The sequence below is a fragment of the Gallinula chloropus genome (assembly GCF_964237585.1).
Source record: "Gallinula chloropus genome assembly, chromosome: 5".
Classification (NCBI taxonomy): Eukaryota; Metazoa; Chordata; class Aves; order Gruiformes; family Rallidae; genus Gallinula; species Gallinula chloropus.
In genome coordinates, this window is record NC_140090.1 from 17,465,652 (window position 1) to 17,486,275 (window position 20,624).

At 66.0% G+C, this 20,624-nt stretch overlaps 1 protein-coding gene across 1 annotated transcript in view; it reads left to right on the top strand.

The window, feature by feature from the left end:
- The window catches only part of SPEG (striated muscle enriched protein kinase), a gene marked incomplete at its 5' end in the record, with an annotated part of 38,296 nt that overhangs the window by 5,660 nt on the left and 12,012 nt on the right, over nt 1-20,624 (top strand). Inside the window, 15 exons of the mRNA XM_084265772.1 lie at nt 7,133-7,222; nt 7,453-7,651; nt 8,908-10,439; nt 11,449-11,592; nt 12,237-12,419; nt 14,169-14,380; nt 14,645-14,733; nt 14,935-15,116; nt 17,192-17,452; nt 18,631-18,789; nt 18,923-19,112; nt 19,261-19,490; nt 19,698-19,787; nt 20,151-20,255; nt 20,357-20,563. Of these exons, the coding sequence (XP_084121898.1) occupies nt 7,133-7,222; nt 7,453-7,651; nt 8,908-10,439; nt 11,449-11,592; nt 12,237-12,419; nt 14,169-14,380; nt 14,645-14,733; nt 14,935-15,116; nt 17,192-17,452; nt 18,631-18,789; nt 18,923-19,112; nt 19,261-19,490; nt 19,698-19,787; nt 20,151-20,255; nt 20,357-20,563 (3,873 nt within the window). The remainder of the gene's footprint in view (nt 1-7,132; nt 7,223-7,452; nt 7,652-8,907; nt 10,440-11,448; nt 11,593-12,236; nt 12,420-14,168; nt 14,381-14,644; nt 14,734-14,934; nt 15,117-17,191; nt 17,453-18,630; nt 18,790-18,922; nt 19,113-19,260; nt 19,491-19,697; nt 19,788-20,150; nt 20,256-20,356; nt 20,564-20,624) is intronic.

Sequence of the window (20,624 nt, forward strand, 5' to 3'; positions counted from 1 at the left end):
GCAGTCAGAGGATACCCAAATGACTGTGTTTTGTCTGGGGACATGTGGTTCCCCCCCAGCAGGTGCTGCGGTGGCAGCACCCTTGCCCTGACACCACCATGAGCCAAGCTCAAGACTTGGTGCTCCTTGCTGGCAACTCTGACCAGGATTTTATCCTGCTTGAGTGTGGAAAAAGTGTCACAGGCTGTGCAGTTCTGTGGCAGGACCCTAGGGATGCACAGCCCGGGTGCGAGAGCCTGGCAGGGAATCCCTGGGTGCAGGGACCCTGCCTGACCTGAGCCCCACAACTCAGCCCTTTACCCAGCCCTCACTCAGGGTTACCCACCTCTGTCTGCACTCAGAGCTGGAGAGGGGGGAGGTGGGGTGGGGAGGGCCACAGAGCCCTGGCATCAACACGAGGTTCCCTTAGTGCCAACTCTGGCATTCATGGGACTTGCCTGACGTGCAGGGTCTCCACGGAAACCCCACAGCATCGTTGGAATTGTGGGACTGTCAGAAATGTTGTATAAACAGCTCCTTTTGTGCTGGGTAATTTGCAAGTTATTATGGAGCCATGAAAAGCCTCACGTTGGGAGTCACGGGCTGGGAGGGGAAGCAGAGAAAAGCTGCTGGAGCTGCCAAGCGTCATGGGGAGCGTGATGCCTCTGTGCAGCCCTGCGTGGGGCAGCCAGCTCCCCAGGGAACAGGTGAGCGGCACAGGGATGAGTGCTAGGTGGGGAGGCCTCCAGCAGTGTACCCATGGATGCTCCTCAGTGAGAGGGGCAGCACAGACAGCTGGTGGGGCTGGGACCTTGACAGTCTCTGCTGGAACTTGGAAAGGGGGCTGGTGGGTGCTGTGGGGCTCAGTGACTTGGTGATCTAGTGATGCAGCGCTGTTGGGGGGGACTGCAAGCAGGAAAGGCCCTATGGAGGCTGTGGGGTTTGGGATGCCCCCCCCCCAGCTTATTTGCAGCATCACCTAGAGAACAGGGAACTTCCCCCTTGGCTGGGGAAGGCACACTGGGGTTGTGCCAGCATCTTGGGAGCACTAGTAGGTCTTAATGGCCCTGACTAAGACCACCACCCACAGCTCCTGCCCACATCCCCAGACCCCCCACACAGCTTAGCCCTGGGCACTCAGTTGTGCTGCAGGTCCCCACCCAAGCATGAAGGGAGGCCTTGTGTGTCATGCAACACGGGCAGGGACAACCACCTGCCTCCCTGGGTCAAGCTTGTGTCCCCACCAGCCACAGAGCAATGACACTATCCCAGGGCTGAGCGGTCCAGCCCTGCCATCCCTCCCGGGTCCTGAGGCACCCAGGTGGCAGGGTGCAAGGTCTGCCTTGAGGGCGCTGGGTGCCTGGGGCTGGAGGCCCTGTGGTTTGCAAGGGGGGTGGCTCGTGCTGTGGTGTGGGCAGTGCTGGCCCGGGCAGGGTGGGCTCCTGTGAAGGACTGTGCCCATATGAGCTCTGGCAGTGCTGGGACCCACAGCCATGGCTCAGTAAGGGGACCCTTCTGCATCCCTGATGGCTGGAGGATGCGGAGGACTGAGCGGAGGCCGGCAGAGTGCTGGGTCTTGTCTGGGCAGTGCTGTGGCTGTGCTGCTGTGTGCAGAGTTGTGGCAGTTGTGGCAGCTGTGGCAGCGGAGCTGCCCTGTTTGGGGGCTCTTTGGGGGCAATGTGAGGAGGGCAGTGGTGTGTAGCACTGGTGTGATGTGTTGTTCTTGTCCCTGTCGGGGTGCACGGAGGAGCTGCAGTGGTGGGCTGTGCCCCACGGTGCTGAGCATCCCCTGCACTGGATGCTGGGGCAGGGCAGACAGATGGCAGGGGACAGTGGTACAGCTGCATTGCTGGGCAGGGGGCTCGGACCCCCGGGTGCTGTGAAGCCAAAGCCAGCGGGGACACACACACAGAGAGACGTGTAACCGCCCCAACCGCGCCCCTCCCGCCCCGCGGCTGCCCTCACCGCACCCCCCCAGCCCCCCTTATCCCCGCCACCTGTGCCCTGCCTGTCCCCCGCCGCTGTCACTGTGTGCCAGGGCTGGCGGGGAGGCGGAGGCGGAGGCAGGCGGGGGAAGGATGAAGGGAGGAGCACTCCAGTGATGCTTCATGCTCACAGCTCCAGCCCTCCCGAGAGCCCAACCTGGCGAGCCCCTTTCTCTCTCTCCCTCCGCCGTCCCCGGCTGCCGGCGTTGGAGGATGCTCGGAGCATCGCCTGCCCCCCCGGCGTGCTGACAGAGGGGACCCCGCCGGGAGCGGGCTGGCGTCCTGCCGGGCCTGAGCCGGTGCGAGCGGGCCAGCGGGGCTCTGCAGAAGCATGAAGAAGATCTGGGTGAAGAAGCGTTTCCAGGTAAGGGCTTCGGACCGCCGCGCCGCCGGGTGCCGGGAGGAGGGGGCAGCACCGGGGAGCGGGAGCGTGTAGGGATGGGGATGGCGGCGTCCCTCCGGCCCTGCCGCTGCCACCCCGAGGCTTCGCCCATCTCCGGCCCCAGCCCCGCTCGCAGAGCTGCCAGCTGTCCTCGCCAGCCCGGGCAGGAGGGGCAGAGGGCAGGTGCTCAGCACCGTCTGTGCCGGTGGCGGGGCCGGGGACCCCCGCTGAGGGCTTCCCCCCACCTCCCCATGCCACCGTCTCTCCCCTCCGCCCTCCGGAACCGGGGCGGCAAATGGAGGCTCCTCCATGGCTCCCCCCAGCCCGGCTGCCGGTGGTCACGGAGCTGGAGATGAGGCTTTGCATGCGTCATCCCCTCCGCGTCAGGAGCATGCCTGGCACGGCAAGGCTCCTCCGCGGGCCCCGCCGCACGCCCCGCCGCCGAGCGAGGAACAAGGACGTCACTTGGCCTCGGCGGGGGGTAGAGGATGGGGGGCATCCTTCCAGGAAGCCCCTCGCCCACGGCTCCCCCAGGGTGCACAAGCCCACCCCACTGCTCCACCCAGCGCAGGCGTGTGGCCTCCCCACCGCCACCCTGCCCGGTGCCACCCCTGGAAGGGGCTGCGGGGTGTCCCCAGGGATGGTGGGAACCCGGGGAAAGGGTCCCTGCGGGGCAGGGTGTGTAGCACTGCCTGGCTGCCCCATCTGCACTTGGGGGCTGCAAGACCAGGGGCTTGCCCATTTGGTGGGGCAGGGTGCTGCTCTGCTGGCCATATTGGGACACCCACAGTGGCTGTCCCCACGCCAGGCAAGCCACCCGCTGCCTCCCCACCTCGCCCCATCCCTGCTCCCTGTCTGCCTGTCTTGCACCAGTGGCACTGGTGCCATGTCGTGCTGGGCTCCACATGCCAGGTGGTGGCAGGCAGCATGGGCAGTGCTCCATGGCTCCAGCAGCCTCTTCTCCCTCCTGATTCCCCCCTCATCCCATGGCCACGGCTAGGGGTGCCCCGTGCCAGGGTCAGGGCAGGACCCCAACCTGGGCAAGGGGGTCTATGAGGGAAGGAGGCAGTGCCAGGTCTCACCTGGCTGCCCCATGGGGCAAGGCTGAAGCCAGGTGCCGATCCCAGCCAGTCCTTCCCTCACCCCTGGGATGGGTGGGTACAGAGCAGGCTCCTGGGGCTCCCCCATCCCTTTTCCCAGGGTTCAAATGAAATCCCAGGCAGGGAGCACACCCCCAATTTCTGGCTGGTCCCTTCACCCAGGCCCCAGCCCCGCAGCAAGGTCTGAGCTGCTCTTGCCCCTTTCCAGCTCCTTGCTGGGGGGTGACCCTGCATCACCCAGCACTCGCTCCCTGCCCAGCTGCAGGGGGGTGCTGTGCCCGAAGAGGATCCGGGCTTCAGGGTCCCCCAATCCCACAGGGACGTGTTGAGTGGCACAGGGGAGGGGGCTCATCGACCCCACAGCTCTGGGCACTGGAGCCCAGCCCCAGCCCTCCAGGGATGGGGAGCTGATGGCGCCAGTCCCCGGGGAAGCCACAAGAGCACCCGATAATGGCACTCAATTGCATTTTCATTTTTTAATGGGGGAATTATCCGCCGATGGTGCAGTTAATCACTCATCTATCTTTCTCTGGCCTGGAAGACGGGCTGCCAGCCAGAACCAGCACAGTCAGCCGAGAAGGGGAGGTGAAGCTTGGCTCAGCCTGAATACAAATGTGTCTCGTGCAGCCACTGCCCTCTGGCCAGCACTGCATGCAGGCAGGGGGCTGGTGGGAGCCCCCAGGTGCTGCCCACAAGCAGAGGCTGCTACTGCACTGGCAGCAGCTTTGGGGCATGCAAAATTAGCCTGCTGCCCTCCCAAGGGCAGCTAACTGCTGGCCATGTTTGGCTAGCTGTCCCCAGGGGCTGTCTGTCCCTGGGGGCTGTCTGTCCATGACTCTGCTTGGGAACTGTGGGGGGGGCAGGAGGGGCTGGCAGAGCAAAGGGCTTGAAGAAAGCTGAATGTCCAGCCCTGGGCTCCATGCTGGAGACAGCTCACCAGGCGTCAGTGTCCTGGGGAGACCCCGTCACCCAGACTGGCTGGGAAGGATGCTCATTCCTGGCAGCCCAGCCCTGCCTGTCTGTACACCGCATCCCCACTCCTGCCTTCTTTGGAGATCACTCCATCCCTCCTCTTCCCTGTGAGACAGTGTTGATGCACGCTGGGCCTGGCAGCTGGGTCGCCCTGAGCTGGTCCCTCCCTCGCCAAGTGGGTGCCTGGTCCTGGGCTGTGGTGCAGAGGGCAGCGGAGCTGGCAGGGAGCTCCTGGCGCCTCCGCCCCACGCTCGGGTCCTGCCTGCATGTCCAGACAGCGCAGGGGAGCACGGCTCCCACGCCTCCAGCCTCACACAGAACAGGCTGGTCCCATGCCACTTGTGCCAGGCAGCCTCTCTCGCAGCTGGCACGGCCTCTGGTGGGGATGGAGGATGCTGTCCCCCGTGCTGGGCCAGTGCCCACGACGATGTCTGGGCCAGCGCCTGGAAGACACTTTGCTGGCCCTGTCCCCACGCTGGCACGGGCGGTGGCTTCAAAGGGGCTGTGGAGCAGTTGGGCACCCGCCCAGGCAAAGACCTCGCTGTGGGCACTGCTGGCAGCAGGCAGCGGGACCGGGCTGGGGCACACAGTGCCACCAGCAAGGGGCATGTGTGTGTGCGTGTGTGTGCCTGCACATGCTGGTGTGTCTCTGTGTGTGTGTGTGTGTGCAGCTGGGCATGTGCTACACGTGTCCACCTACACCCATCCATAGCTGCGAGCGCGGGGGCGTGCCTGGGGGTGCGTGCTTGGGGGGGTGTGTGTGTGTGTGGGTACCCCGTGGGCGTGCAGCTGCGGGGGTGCGCGAGCGTGCGAGCGGTGTGCCCTGCCAAGGGGAGGGTGTGAGTGGCACCCCGCGTGCTGTGCCAGCGTGCGTGCGAGCGGCCGTGGGCGTGAGTGGTGCCGCGGTGAGGTGTGCGTGCGCCCTGGGTAACGCTCTCTTCTCTTTTCCTTTGCAGAAAACGGGCCACTCGCGGCGCTTCGGGCGCTTCACGCATGGTGCGTTGAGTTACCAGGACCCGGCTCCCCCCACCGCACCCAGTGTGCCCGGATGGGGTCCGGCCCCACCTCCGTGCTGCAGGCGGGCAGCAAGCAGAGGCTGGGCAGGGTTGGGCTGCAGCACGCCGATCCCAAAATAGGGTCCCAGTCAGACGGGGGCTCCCAGTGTCCCCCACAAGGCCAGCCATCTCCTGGCCTCGCAGCTCCAGTTCCTTCGGGGCTGTTGTGGCTGGGCTGGGCAGCCTGACGCGGTGGCAATGTATGGGGCAGCCAGCGATGTGCTGGGCTGCAAAGGGGCAGCTTGGAGTGGGGGGAGCAGTGATGGGACAAGGGGACATATCCCTTGTCACAGGGGGTCTGTTGTGGCATTTTGTGAGGTCTCAGGCAGTGATGGTGAGGTAAAGCTGGTCCTCCCTGGGTGTACAGTTTTGGCTTTCCTGGGACAGGGCGTTAGGGTGGCACTGGTCTGGCCTGGCTGCATCCTGTCGTGGGGAGGCTGTCCCTGATGCTGTACCCTGAGTACCCCTGCTTTATCAACCTAGGGCCATGCTGTGGGACATGGTCATATCATACAGCACTTGGTTGGGTAGGAGATACATGTGTGTGTGGCAGAGGGAGGGTTCTTGTCCATGGACACACATGTCCGTGTACCCCAGCACCCCTAGAAGTGCCCATCTGGGGCACAGGCTGGGGGTCTGTCCTGAAGTTGTGTTGCCCTGCAGAACATGGGGATGCGCTGGTGTTGTGGCGGTGAGGCCAGCTCACAGGGCAGCTTCAGCAGCTCTGGGGACAGGAGGTGGCTGTCCTGCTGTGCAGGATGTGGCCATGGCATGGGGAGGGGATGTGTGGACTGCACAGATGGGATGCTCTGTGTGCAAGGAGGGTCTGTGTGTGAGGAGGGTCTGCGTGCGGTGCCAGAGTGGCGTGCAGCAAACGTGGGTGCAGAGTGGAGACGTGGTGGGGAAGTCTGGGGGAGGCAGACCTGTTTCCGTGCCCTATGGACACCTGGCAGGGCAAAGCATGCTCCTTGTGGGATACTGAGGTGGGTGAACACCCAGCCTTGGCCCCATCCCCGGACTCCTCAGCCGGGATGGCCCACCCATGCACTGCCCTGGCAGGTCCCTGCCCCATGGCAGCACGGGGAGATGCTGGGGACAAGGTCCCTCCCCGCTGCCCCCCCGCGTCTCCGCAGGCCGGGCGGATAACCGGGTGTTGATGTCTCTCTCTCTCTTGCTGCCCCTATGGAAGCGAAGTTTTCCGCTCCTGCAGGAAACAAAGCTACGGTAGGAAGTGCCCTGCCCGATGCCAGCCCTGTCCCCAGAGCGGGCCCTGTGCCCCAGCCTGCTGCCCTGCCTCATTGCTCTGCTCCCACTGTGGCCCTGCCCTGCATCCCTGTCCCTACGCTGTCTCCACCATCCCCACTCCCACTGCTGGCACCGTCTCCCTTCCTCCATCATCTAATTCCATCCTGAAGCCTTTGCCTGCCTGCCCCCCTCACCCTAATGGACTTTCCACCCCCTGGTCCTGCCTTTCCCTGCTGGCAGCTTGTCCCTGCAGGTCACAGCCGTGCCCCCCACCCTGGTGCTGCCTCTTCCTGGAGCTGCCCAGGCACTTCTCTCCTGCCCCGGGAGCTGGTGGGTCTGCAAGGGGCAGCACCTGCCTGGCCTGCTGTCCCTGTGTCCCCTCACCCCATGTTCTTCCCCTCCCCCTGCCCCCAGACTCGGAGACGGGCGAGGATGAGCCCAGCGACCCCCAGGTGACGCAGCGCAGCGAGCTCCAGGATGAGACAGCCTTCAGCACCCCCACGGGTGAGTGGGGGACACCTGACTGGCACCGAGTCCTGATATGGGGGCCCCCCAGAAGGGCTCTTCTGTCCCAGCTTTGGAGTCTCTGTGGGGGTGGAGCTGTGGTCCACCCATGCGAAGGGGAGAGGAACTGTGGCAGCCTGGGACATCCTGTGGCAGCTCTGCCCTCTCCAAGCAGGGTACTGGGCCCATCCCCATGGGCACCCGGTGTCGGCTCACCCTTCTCCTTCCAGGTGGGTCCGACACCCTTGTGGACGCCTCCATGAACACGACGCCGACCTCGGTGCTGGCCCTGTCGCAGGCGGAGGAACGCTCCAGCTGGTCGGGCAGCCAGCAGACCGTGGTGGAGAAGGAGACGGATGCCAGCCTCCCCCCACGGGGACCCTACCTCCGCCCCGCTGCCTGGCAGCAGCAGCCGCAGGGAACCCCAAGGCAAGCAAATGCGCCGGCCCCGCGCGGCGCCGAGGTCCGGCACCTGGGCGTGGAGCCACTGGTGCGGGCATCACGGGCTAATCTGGTGGGCACGAGCTGGGGGTCAGAGGATAGCCTTTCGGTGGCCAGCGACCCGTACGGCAGCGCCTTCAGCCTGTACCGAGGACGGGCGCTCTCGCTCCATGTGTAAGTAGCCAGGGGAAGCGCGCGGAGGGGACATCGCGCTGGGGCCATCTCCTTCCAACCCCTGCAGCCATCTCCTCCCCTCCGCCTGGGCTTTCTTTGCCTTCGCCATGCCCGGATGAGGAACGGGGGCTCTGAGCAGTAGGCAGCCTGTTCCTGGTGAGGAGGAGGGAGCAACCTGGGGTGGGGCAGGGGGTTACAGGCCCTCGGGTGAGGATGGGAGATGTGGGGTGGTCCCTTCCTGCCGTGACTGGGTTGGTGCTGGGGGTAAGTCTTGTGCTGCTGCATAAGCCACAGCCTCTCACCTGCAGGCTATGCTGTGGGTGTCCCCCTGACCCCCTCAACTGCAGGGTCTCTGCGCAATCCGGGGTGCAGGGACCTGGGGGTGTGTGGCAGCCCGGGACACTCACTGACAAGGCTGTGTCATCTGCAGTCCCACCCCACAGGAGTGGCAGCAGGGGCCAGGGATATGCTGCCTCCCCAAGACCTGCCAATGTGCTCAGAGCCCCCCTCTCTCCCTGCCACCTTCAGTCCCCATCCCTGCAGGCCTGCTCCTTCGACCTCCATCCCGCCCCTTTTTCTGTTCAAGGCTGCTTCTTCCACCAGAACCTCATCTCCACCTTATGATTTCTGCACCGCGATCGCCAAGTTTCCACCCAGGGGCAGCGGGGTGGGGGTCTTGAAGCCTTTGGGGGTCCCCTATGCCTTGCAGAAGAACTGCCCTGTGCCACAGTTCCCCAGGACAGCAGGACATCTCAGTCCTGTCTGCATGGTGGCCTTGGGGAAGCAGACCTGCTGGGTATCCCAGCATCACCCTACTGTCCCATGTGGATACCCTGTGGCAAGCGGACACTGCTGTGTCACAGCAGCCCAGGAATCTCATCCAGCCCAGCTGGCTCACAGAGGTCTCAGGGTGGCTGGATTTACTCACTGGGACCCCTCCAGGCTCCCCACTCCTGGGGTTGCCACTTTCTGTGCCCCACTGGGTGCTGTGGTGTGGGCTGGGAGCAGGGATGCAGCCAGGTGGGTGAGGGTGGGCTCTGAACTGTGGTCCTCTGTCTCTCCCCTTGCAGTAGCATCCCCCAGGGGGGTTACCGGAGAGATGATCCTCACAGCGGCCCTGTTTCTCCAAAGCCTGGTGCTGAGCCTCCGAGGTCCCCCGCTGCCCTGCCACTGACTACCAAACCACCCATCCTCCGCTCGCCATCTCCCCGTGCCGGCCCGTGCCTGCCGCCACCCTCCGGCACTGCATCCCAGCCTGCCAGCCGTGGCCCTGGCGTCCCCTCCTTCACACCCGTGACCCCCCGCAAAAAGTCCTCGGTGCCGGCTGAGTACCAGGACACCGTCCCCGAGGAGTACGAGGAGAAGATCAAGAAGCCCAAGTCCTCAGGGTACTCTCAGGGCAGCACACAGGAGTCCCGTCCCCAGACACCCATGAGTGACGCCTCTGGCCGTGTGTCTGTCCGGGCATCCCCCAAGCTGGTGCGTGCCGGCTCCAAGATCTTCGAGAGGCTGCAGTACTTCGAGGAGCGGCGGAGGAGCCTGGAGCAGGCGGACAGCCCCTTCCCCACGCACCCCGGCCTGCCCCTGCGCAAGGCGCGTTCCTTTGACCAGCCCGGCTCCGGCTCACGCCGTGCCGGCACGTTGGGTGGCTCGCAGGAGGACATGAGGGAAGGCAGCCATGGGGAGCCAGGCGGCACGGCGGCCTGCCGGCGTCTGGCCTTCCGGCAGAAAGCCGCCTCCTTTGATGAGCGGGGCAAGTTCGCCGGCCGCGTCTACGCCATCGAGCACAAGTTTGCAGAGGAGCTGACCCGCATCAAGCGGACGGTGTCGAAGCAGCAGCTGCGGCGCTCCCAGGAGCTGTGCAAAGCTGGGCTGCCCCCAGCACCCTCACCCCCCTCGGCTGGCGAGACCTCCACCCCCCGCCCGCCCCGTCCCCAGCCCTCACAGGGCGCTGCTGGGCGCAAGGCGCTGCCGCCAAAGACCGTCCCGCCGGCTGAGAGCACACACGTCATCCAGCACCTGGCACTTTCCAGTGTGGCGCTGGTGGGACCTGACGCGGAGCCGGAGCCAGGGGGGCAGCGTGGGAGGAAAGCCCTGGTGCGGGGCAGCGCGGGGGCCAGTCACCCCCCTGAGGTGGAGAATGCGGGTGCCAGGAAAAGCCTGCAGCAAGAAGGCACTGGGGAAGTGAAGAAGAAGGAGCAGTGGCCGTTAGCGCAAGCCACCCCCCAGGGACGGGCGGCCCTTTTGCAGGCGGGTCCCACCGAAGGCAGCCCGTGCCCGGACGGGGGACCTGCCAGCGGAGCCCGTGGCCCCGGGGCAGTGAGCGAAGCCCTGGCCGCCCGGCTGGCCGTGCCCCACGGGCTGTACCGGCGGCCAGAGGCGCCCATGGAAGTGCGGTTCCTGCCCTGGGCGAAGCCGGGGATGGAGCAGGAGGCTCGGCTGGAGAGGAGCTGGGCAGGGCAGCACGGCACAGGCAGGGAGGTGGAGAGAAGGCAAACGAAAGTGTCAGAGAAGAAAGAGAGTGGCCGGATGGCTCAAGAAGGCAGGAGCACGCGGAGCAAGGGGAAGGGGCGCCGAGCCAGGCCCACCTCTCCTGAGCTAGGTAGGGGCACAGCTTTCTGTCCTGTGGGCACAGAGGTGGCTGGGGCAACCTCTGAGCGGGATGGCAGACCCCCAGCTGGCCTCTGGGAGCTGCAGGGATCTGTGCCAGAGAGAAGGGATGGGGTGGGATGGGGTAGGGGGGACACAGCTCTGCAGCTTGGGGATGTTGGCACCAACCAGTGCCATAAGACAGACCAGCCTGGGTACCAGTTTGCTGGTCCTTGAGGCCATGACACTGGCTGATATCTCTATCCCTCCTGCCTGGCATGAGAAGGACGCAGGGTACTGACCTCTGGCACCCAGCTCTGGGCTGCTTCATTCTCCCAGGGCACAGGGCACCCACCGCAACTTGCTCTCTCTGGACCATGCTCAGTGCTCCAGGCAAGGCGTGCAGCCCAAGTGGCCCCAAGGGTTGTCATGGTGGCTTGGCTGGGGCAGAGGTGCCCAGCATGCAGGGCTGAGACCAGACTGCACCCGGGCCAGGAGCTCCTTCCAGGCCCTGCTCAGGCCAGAGCGGTGCCAGGCCCACATGCCTGAGGCTGCTGGCATGGCCCCAGGACCTTTGCCTTTGTGCTGGGGCCATGGGAGTGGAGGGAAACTTGTGGTTCAAATCAGCTGATGCTGATTTGTGGGGACAGAGCACCTGGCACCCTGTGTGGGGCTGGGGGGAGCTTGGAATGGAGGCTGCGGTGGCTGTACAACCCTCCTCCTTCTGCATCCCGCTGTTGCCTCACATCCCTTACGCTATATGGGGATGTACATCAGGCTGCATGCTTCCTGCCCCTCCGTCCCCTGCCTCGTCCCACTGCATGTGTGGTGTGGTGGCCCCTGATGTGTATCTGTCCCACTGCATGGTCCAGGGACCTGCTAATGCCCTGGTGGAGGTGTTGGGCACATGCTGGTGGATATGGGCAGAGGGTTGTGAGGTTCCTGCTCTGCCTGCATGCAGCCTGGTGTGGCACAGGACCCACTCCAGTGACAATCATGGGGCCCATATTCTCCCTGTTCAGAGTCCTCCGATGACTCCTACGTCTCAGCGGGTGAAGACCCCCTGGAAGCCCCCATCTTTGAGATCCCCATCCAGGACATGGCGGTGGCCGTGGGGGCAGAGGTGCTGCTCAAGTGCATTGTCACAGCCAACCCCCATCCAGAGGGTGAGTAACAGCTGGGCTGGAGGGGTTGGGGCTTGGGAGTGGGCAGAGGGGCTCTCTGCATGTCCATGTCCCACCCACTGAGCTGTCCCTTGGCGCCACCTAAGCTGTGCAGAGTGGGACGCACAGCCCTGAGCTGGGTGTTTCAGAGAGGCGATGTGCCCACCCTGGCAGCACCCTTTTCACCAGAAGTGCTTTGGGCACTGCCTGATGGGGCAGGGTGCGGGCAGGGTGCCCGCTGTTCCTCCGTGGGCTGGGATGCTAGCAGAGTGGGAGGAAGGCCGCTGAGCACCGCACGGACAGGGGCGGGAGATGCTCTGGGCTGCTGTTGGGACAGCTCAGGGGGACCCCGGGGTCAGAGCTCCGCTGCCCGGCTCAGGATGTGGGCAACTGGGCCGCTGGAGCCGGCAGAGCCGCCGGTCAGAAGCGAAGCGGCTTCCATTCCTCCTCCAGCTTCCACTGGAGGGCAGGAGGATGCCAGGAAGCAGGGTCCAGCCCCTGCTCCCTCAGTCAGGGGCCGTGGGAACCCGGGGCATAGGGGTCCCCAGGCCAGGCAGGGGAGCGCCTGGCCACCCCGGGCCCCTGCACGACCCCCCCGGGGAGCTTGGGCTCTCCTGCCCACGCGTAACCCTCGCCTCTGCCGGCAGTGTCCTGGAGGAAGGACGGGGTCCCGCTGCGGAGCAGCACAACGCGGCCCATCAAGGCGGAGGGCGAGCGTCACACCCTGCTGGTCAGGAGCGCCCGGGTAGCCGACGCCGGCCTCTACACCGTCACCGCGGCCAACGAGGTGGGGGCGACCTGCTGCAGCGCCATCCTCAGCGTCCGGCCCGGTGAGTGCCGCGGCGGGACGGCGGCAGCGCGGCCCGGTGGGTGCCCCGGGGGGACGGCGGGAGCGCGGCCGGAGGTGGGAGGGAGGGAGGGCCGGCGCCGCGGTAGGCTGGCTGCCAGCTCGGCCGCTGCTGTCACTGGGAAGAAACCGGCTTCCTTACCCTACAAGGCTCTGTCTGAACCAAAGCAGCTGACGTGGTCCCGGCAAGCACGGAGGGAGCCTGCCGGGGGAGGCGGGGGGGGGGGAGGGGGGATGGGGGGATGGAGCGGGGTCGGGCCGTGAGCATCCCTGAGTGAGCAGCAGGCGGCCCAGCGTCCGGCCCTCCCGCACACCTGCCCTACGCCCCGCTAGCCATGGGGTACCCAGCCTGCCCTCCAACCTCCAAATTGTGGGGATGCCCCCGCATCCAACCTGCAAACCGTGGGGATACCCCTGCCTGCCCTCCGATCTGCAAATTGTGGGGGTACCCCAGCCCTCTAACCTGCAAACCGTGGGGATACCCGAGCCCTCCAACCTGCTAGCCATGGGGATACCCCTGCCCCGCAAGCTATTAGCTGTGGGTACACCCGGCTTGCCCTGCACCCCTCTAGCTGTGGGGTACCCAGCCTGCCGCAGCCCCAAGCTGCTCCCCATCCCGAGAAGCTCGGAGCTGCCCCGGGGGCTGGAGGCGCCCGGAAAACCCCCCGCTCTGTGGTGCGGTGGGGCTGTACAGCAGAGACAGCGCAGGCCGGGTCGGGCCAGCCGGGTGCACAGCGGCGGGGAAGGGGGGCGGGAAGGGGCCCGGCAGCCCCCGGCCCCGCGTCGGGCCCTCCCCCGCGCTGGTGGCCCAGCCCCGGGGGCCGGGCGGCGCTGGGACGGGGAGGGCTCAGCGGCCCGGCGGCGCCGGGGACTGGAGGAGCGCCCGGCACCGCCGCACCGGCCCCGGCAGTGTTAGCGGCGGCTCGGTGGTGCGGCGCGGCCAGGCGCGGCGCGGCTCGGCTCGGGGCGGGGGCTGCTGGTGAGTGCGGGGGGCGGCGGGGGACTGCGGAAGGAAGGGCGGGGGGGAGGCGAGAGTCGCCCCCACATACACCCCTTTTCATCCTGGGGCTGCCCGCGGGCATCGCGGGGCGGGCGGAGGACGGGGGGGGGGCAGCCTTCGCCCTGCACCGGGCAGCCCGCCCACCCCCCTCCCGGTAAGGGGGGGGAGGGTGAGAGCGCTCCGGCAGCCGGGCTGGAGGGGGGCCAGCACCCCCAGCGCAGCGGTCGGGCTTTGCCAGCACCCCGCGCCGCTCGCTGCTCCCCACCCTGCACCACCCTCCTCCGGCCCCCCGCACGCACCCCGCGAGTCCCCCATCCCGTCTCGCCCCGGGTGGGTTCCCCACGCAGGCTGGTCCGGCCCCCGGGGAGGGGGGCAGGCGGCCGGGCAGGCTGCTGGGGGAGCGCAGCTGCCAATGTCACCTTCAGCCTTCGGCGGCGCGGGGCAGGGACAGCCATCCCGGGAATCCGGGCGGCTTAAGGATGGGAGCACGGGCTGCTGCGTAAGAGCCACTTGAGCCCTGCTGTCGCCTTGCAGGATATCGCGTCCCCTTATCATCGTCCCGTGGAGTGCTTCTCACTCCCTCCCCCTGCGCGGCTCCGCACCCCTTCGCTGCTGGCTGCGGCCGAGCCTGGACGGGGCCGCGGGATGGGTTTTCCCCGGGCGCCCCTGGGGAGCGGGGTGGTGGGGACGGGACCCTCCTGCCAGCTCCTTATCCAGCTTCTCCTGCACTAGCCCCCGCCGTGGAGCGGCATGGGAACTTGGCACCCCCCCTCGGCCAGGCCAGCCCCATCACCTCGGACGAGGAGTACCTGAGCCCCCTGGAAGAGTTCCCCGAGTCCGGCACCCCCCAGCATCGACCGGCCATGAAGCTGCAGCCTAGAGCTGAGCATGGGGCTGCCCACAGCTCCCCGGAGAGCACCTTCAAGGCTGCACCCACCTTTGAGGTGAGCCGAGGACCCCCCCCGGATGTTGCAGAGGAGGAGCAGTGCCCTGTGACCCCCTATGGTCCCTGGTGCCAGGAGGTGCCTGGTTGAGCCTTCCTACCCCCTGATCTGGGGTGCTCCTGGCATCTGGACAGCCTCCACTCTGGCCACTTCCCTGGTTCTCCAGGGCTGCTGTTGTGGTGGGGAACACTGGGTGCAGAGGGGGGGATGCATGGCCCTGGGCTCAGGTGGGTGCTAGCTGCTCTCTGACCCCTGCTTCCCCAGGTGTCCCTGTCAGACCAGTCGGTGCTGGAGGGGCAGGATGTCAGCATGACCGTTCGTGTCCGTGGAGAGCCCAAGCCCATCATTTACTGGTGAGTCCTGGTGCTTGCTGGGTCACAGCTGGGCAGAGAAGGAGGGGGCAGGCACGGTGCCCTCCCCATTTGGGGTCGGCCAGCTCAGCACTCTGGTCCTGAGCAGGCTTGGGTGTGGGGGAAGGGGAGTCTTTTGGGGATAGCCAAGCTAGACGTGCAGGGCCAGGCGTGACTCTGCCGCTCTGCCCGTGTCCCGAGCAGGCTGAGGAACCGGCAGCCGGTGAAGTACGGCCGCCGGCACCACGCGGAGGAGGCGGAGGGGGCACGGGGGCTCTTCACGCTGCACATCCTGGCGGCAGAGCGCACTGACACCGGCTTCTACACCTGCAAGGCCGTCAACGAGTATGGCACCAAGCAGTGCGAGGCCAAGCTGGAGGTCAGAGGTAAAGCTCCCTGAGCGTGTCCCCCAAGGGGCCAACTGGCTCTGGTGACCTGCATGAGCTGTGTGAGGAAGGGGCTGCTGCAGACCCCCCCCCTCAGTGGTGCTGTGGGAGAAGGGGATGAGCCAGCCTGCTCTTTCCTGCCGCAGCAGAGGTCAGCGCAAGCTGGGAGCAGGAAAGCAGAGCTGTGTGCCTGAGGCTGCCCGCAGTGGCTGACCCTGTGGCAGCGGGCAGGCTGCCCTGCTGTCCTGTAGAGATGTGTCATCCCATGGCCCTGGGTCCCACTGCCCAGCTGTGCCCACCCAGACCCCGCTGCTCTCTGCAGCCCAGCTTCACCCCCACCACGTACCCACTGCTGGGGCTGGGTGCTGCCCCCAGCTGTGCAGGGAAGGCTTTTGCCCTTGGTGGCTCTGCAGACACCTCCAGCCTAATGCTGACAGCTCTGTCCTTCCCCCTCCCTGCCCTCCCTGCCCCAGGCGGCGTGTGAGCTGCGTGCCAAGCACAGGGCAGCTTGGAGAGGTTTCCCCCAGCACTAGCCCATATGCATGGTACTGGGCTGTCTAGCCCCTTCCTCCTAGGACCCAAATATATCTGTGCAAATGGAGGGGGGGTGTGCGCTCAGGATCAAGGGCCAGGCTCTTCCTGGCATCCCCTTAGGCCAAGGAAGGAGCCTGCGGGGACAAGTGATGCTGCCTCCCACCTCTTGCCCTTTGCTCTGTGTGCCTTGCTCCCCCCAGCCCTCCCCGCTGACAGCTGCCTGAGCCCCCTGGGCTGCGCCCATCCCACCCCGGCCTTGGCTGCGCTGCTTGTACCCTGCCGGGACCCCGCTCCCAGCCCCCGGCATAGCGTGGCGGCACCGTGGGGGAAACGGGAGCCAGCCCTGTGCCCCACGGCTGGCAGAACCTGGGCTGTGGGGTGACGGCCCAAGCCCTGGCCCCTCTTGAGGGGGGGTGCTCAGCGGGTGGCTCCACGCGCTCGGACCCCGCGTGCCGGCAGTGGCGTGTGTGTGCGCGCGTGCGTGCTGGCCCCATTGCTGCTGCACTAACCCTTCCGCTTGCTGACTGCGGTTTTTGTCTGTACGCAGGGGGAATACGATAAGGGGGTGCATCTCTCAGAGCCGCGGCCGCGGGGCTCTTAGTTGGACACCTCTTAGGCAGTGGACCTCACCTTGTGTTATTACCTTCTGCTCCATCCGCCGCCTCGTCCTGGACGCACCGCGGGGATGCGCAGGCCCTCGACCGCGGGCAGGGGGCTCGCAGGATGGCTGGGGGAGGCATAACCGAGGCGGGGTGGGGGAGTGGCTGGGGGAGCACCAGGCACCCCCCTCAGCTGGGCCAGGGCGGCTGTACGATGCTGTCTTGTCTCTCGCTCCGTCCGTTTGTCCCTGTCTGCGTGTCCTGCCACTCCTCTCCTTGCTCTCCAGGGAAGGGGAGCAGGGGGCTGAGCCCGCAGTAGCCACCATGCCGGCCAGGGCTGTAGGGAAGGGGCTGTGGAATGGTGGCAGCTCTGTAACAGCCACCTCGGACCGTGGGGGACAGGAGACCCCGGGGAATCCCGCAGGGGAGCACCCTGCCCCAGCCACAGCAGGGAGGGAGAGCATTGGCCCATTTGGCTTCGCAGCGGCCACTCAGGCACCTGCCCGGCCACCACGAGACATCCCTCGCAGCCCCGGGGCTTGGGGGTCCGCTCAGAGCACCCCGTGGCTCTGGGTCTCTTCTCCCTGGGGAGGGGGCTTGGCGGGGGAGGGAGGCGGGCTGCGAGGCCGTGACCCTTTTTTTGTAGCTCTAATAAAATCTGTTTGGTAAAGCGCTGTGTGGTGTGTTCCTGGCACGGACACCTCCCCTCACCCCCGGCCCCCTCCCTGGCTCAGCTCTGCTTTCCACATCTTCCCCCCCACCCCGCCCCCCTCCTGCCCTTCCCTGCTGCACCCCCTGCCCTACCATGCCGGGCCCCCTCCCCGCATGCCCCCCCCAACCCTCCCTGCACGTTCCCCTCCATCCCCACCACCTCTCATGGTTGCTTTTCAGTTGCTGAGACGCGTCTCTCTCTCTTTCTCTTTCTCCCCCCTTCCCGGGCAGCTCGCCCCGAGTGCCAGTCCCTGGCCATCGTGGTTCCCCTCCAGGACGTGGTGGTCGGGGCGGGGGAGCTGGCACTCTTTGAGTGCATGGTGGCTGGCCCTCCAGACATGGATGTGGACTGGCTGTCCCGGGGCCGGCTGCTCCAGCCCGCCCTGCTCAAATGCAAGATGCATTTTGACGGGCGCAAGTGCAAGCTGCTGCTCACCTCCGTGCACGAGGACGACAGCGGGATCTACACCTGCAAGCTCAGCACTGCCAAAGGTAAGCGGCGGTCATGCAACTCCCCAAGGGGAGGTGGGGTGGGGAGGGGTCTCACTCGAGGCTTGGCCATGTGGAGGGTCCTTGGGGGTGGACACCTTCCTCTGCCCCCAGGTTTGGGGTTCTGGTCCTCCTGGGGTGTAGCTGTGAGTGCTGGAGATGGGGAATGGGGAGTGGTTGCTGGCCCAGGGGCTGGGAAGCTTTCCCCAGCTGGGAAACATGGTGTGCATTAGTCCTTGTGCTCCAGCACCCAGAGCCCTGCAGCCGCCATCCCACCCTGCTAAGCTCCTCTCCTGGTGTTTGTGCAGCAGGGGGGTGCATTCACACCCTGGTCATGCTGCCCAGCTATCCCCATCCCCCAGATCCAGAGCTGCTGGGTACCAGCCTGTCTCTGCTGGCCTGGGAGGTGACAGAGGGGCAGGGGTCAGGGCTGTCACTGGTGGTAGCTGAGGACCCAGCATCTGTCCCGTGGCTCCAACACCCCCTGTGTCTGCGCATGCCCCACACAGGCTCTGTCCCCTTTCCCACTCCCCAGCCCAGCCCAGCAGTCCCTCAGCAGTAACCCAGGGCATGCAGGGCACAGCTCCATCCCTAGCCCCCTGTGGCAGATGCCTGTGCACTCACTGAGGGGGCTGTACGCCTGCAGGGATCTGAGGGGAGCAGCAGTTTTGGGCGCAAGGAGGTGAGGCTGTGCCTGAGCACAGTGTCAGCCCCTGCCATTTCTGCAGAGTGGTCCCTGCTGCAAACCCTCTCCTGGGGAGCATCCAGCCTGTGCCTGTCCCCATCCTGCCCCTGGGTGCCACAGGTGTCGGCACTGCCTGCTGCAGCATCGCTCCCCTGTCCCAAAGGGTCTAGGCCAGCTGTGACCCCTGCCCTGCGGGGAGAACAGGGCATCCTCCCACCCTACTTTGCTGCCGGCATGTGTGCTGCTGTCAGGGGAGGAAAGAGATGCCCCACTGCCAGCAGAGCCCAAACCCTGGTCATAGGCACCTTGCACACTCTTGTATCCCCCTGCCCTATGCGGAGCCAGAGCTGGCACAGCCACCTGGACTCAGCCCCCACTGGGCATGGGCTACACTCAGCTATAGCCATGTCAGATGCTGGGGCTGCAGCCGGGGGCGGGGGATCACAGGCTGCCTCCTGCTCTGCATGGCTGTCACCTTGACCTGCTCTCCTTGCAGATGAGCTGACCTGCAGCGCCCGGCTGACGGTGAAGCCCTCTGTGCAGCCACTCTTCACCCGCAAGCTGGAGGATGTGGACGTGGTGGAAGGGCGGACGGCACGTTTTGACTGCATGATCAGCGGGACTCCCCCCCCGGCAGTCATCTGGACCCATTTTGGTAACTCCCAAGCCCAGAGAGCTTGCCCAGGGACCTCTCCCCATCTCCTTGGGTGCTGCACTTGTGACTTGTCCCCGCCTGGGGCCGGGAGGGGTGCTGATGCTGATGCTGATGCTGGTGTGTCTCTATGCAGGCCAGCCAGTGCAGGAGGGTGAGAATGTGCGGATTCAGAGGGATGGGGGTCTGCACTCTCTGGTCATCGTGCACGTGGGCAGTGAGGATGAGGGGCAGTATGGGGTGACCGCCAGGAATGCCCACGGACATGTGGAGTGCTCTGCTGAGCTCTACGTGGAGGAGCCACGGCCGTCTGCTGCCTCCCAAATGTAAGAGTCGGGGGTCTCTGGGATCTGCATCCTCCCCGCTTACCCCCCGCCCTGGAATTTGGGGGACAATGAGCTTGTGCAAAGCCTGGGGTCAGGGCTGGGTTGGGGCCACTGTGTTCCCACCACAAGTGTGTGTGGGCTCTTGCAGCTCCAAGCTGGAGAAGATGCCGTCCATTCCGGAGGAGCCAGAGCAGGCGGAGACAGAAACAGAGTGCTTCACCATGCCCGATTTCCTGAAGCCACTGCACAACCTGGATGTGGTGGAGTCAAAGGAGGCGGTGCTGGAGTGCCAGGTGGCTGGGCTGCCCTACCCTTCCATCACCTGGTTCCACAACGGCTCCCGCATTGACAGCACCGAGGACCGCAAGATGATACAGTGTAGGGCTCACCGCTGCCCTTCCTGCCCCCTTCGGGTCCCTTTGCCCAGGGTGGGAAGTGGGGACAGTCCAGAAGGAGACATCACCTCCCGGACCTTCATGCCCTGTGAGGTAGGGAGGGGAGCTCTGTGCTGCTTGGCTGGTGGGGTCTTACCCGTGTCCCCCTGTTCGCCCCCAGATAAGGATATCCATCGCCTGGTGTTCACAGCTGTCAGCCACGCGCACGCCGGCGTCTATAAAAGTGTCATCGCCAACAAAGTGGGGAAGGCCACGTGCTACGCGCACCTCTATGTCACTGGTAAGCAGCTGCAGGCACCCCCAGCGCCACTCACTGCCACCCTGCCAACCCTGGAGCTTGGTGGCCCTGTAGCGAGGTCCTGGGGTGATAGGATCTCAGAGCGGTTCAAGTTGGAGGGGACCTCTGGAGGTCTCACATCCAACCAAAAAGCAGGGTCAGCTGTCCAGTCCTCACGTCATGGGGCCAGGAGCCACCCCTGAACCCACAGGGGACTTGCTGGCAGCACCAGCCCCGCCAGGGACCAGTGAGGGTCACTGGCCCCATCTGTCCCCTCCAGCCTGCGTCTCCCTGGGGCATAAGGCAGATGCCCCAAGGAGCTGTGGCAGTGGCCATGCTCACACCTCTGCCCAACTCCTTATGCAGACATTGTGCCAACCCCTCCGGACGGACCCCCCACCGTGGCCTCGGTGACCGGCAGAGCCATCACGCTGAGCTGGAACAAGCCCAAGTGGCTGGACACTGCCATAGGTGAGGGTGCTGGGGCTGGGCAGGGGGTGCACAGCCCCATGATGGGGTGCACGAGCTAGACCGTTGCCAGGAGCTCTGTGCTCACCCCTTTTTCCCTGCAGACCCCAACTCAGTGACCTACGTGGTGCAAATGCAAGTGCTGGGCACAATGCAGTGGCTGGTGCTGGTGGCCGGCGTGCGGGACATCACCTACACGGTGCACGGGCTGACCAAAGGTGCCCAGTACCTCTTCCGTGTCATCACAGCCACTCCCAAGACCAACAGCAAGCCCTCCCCGCCTGTGGGGCCTGTGCAACTCCTGGACCGGGGTGAGAGGGGCAGTGGGAAGGGGGTGGCTGGCTGGGGTGGGGTGGAGGGGTCTCTGCCACT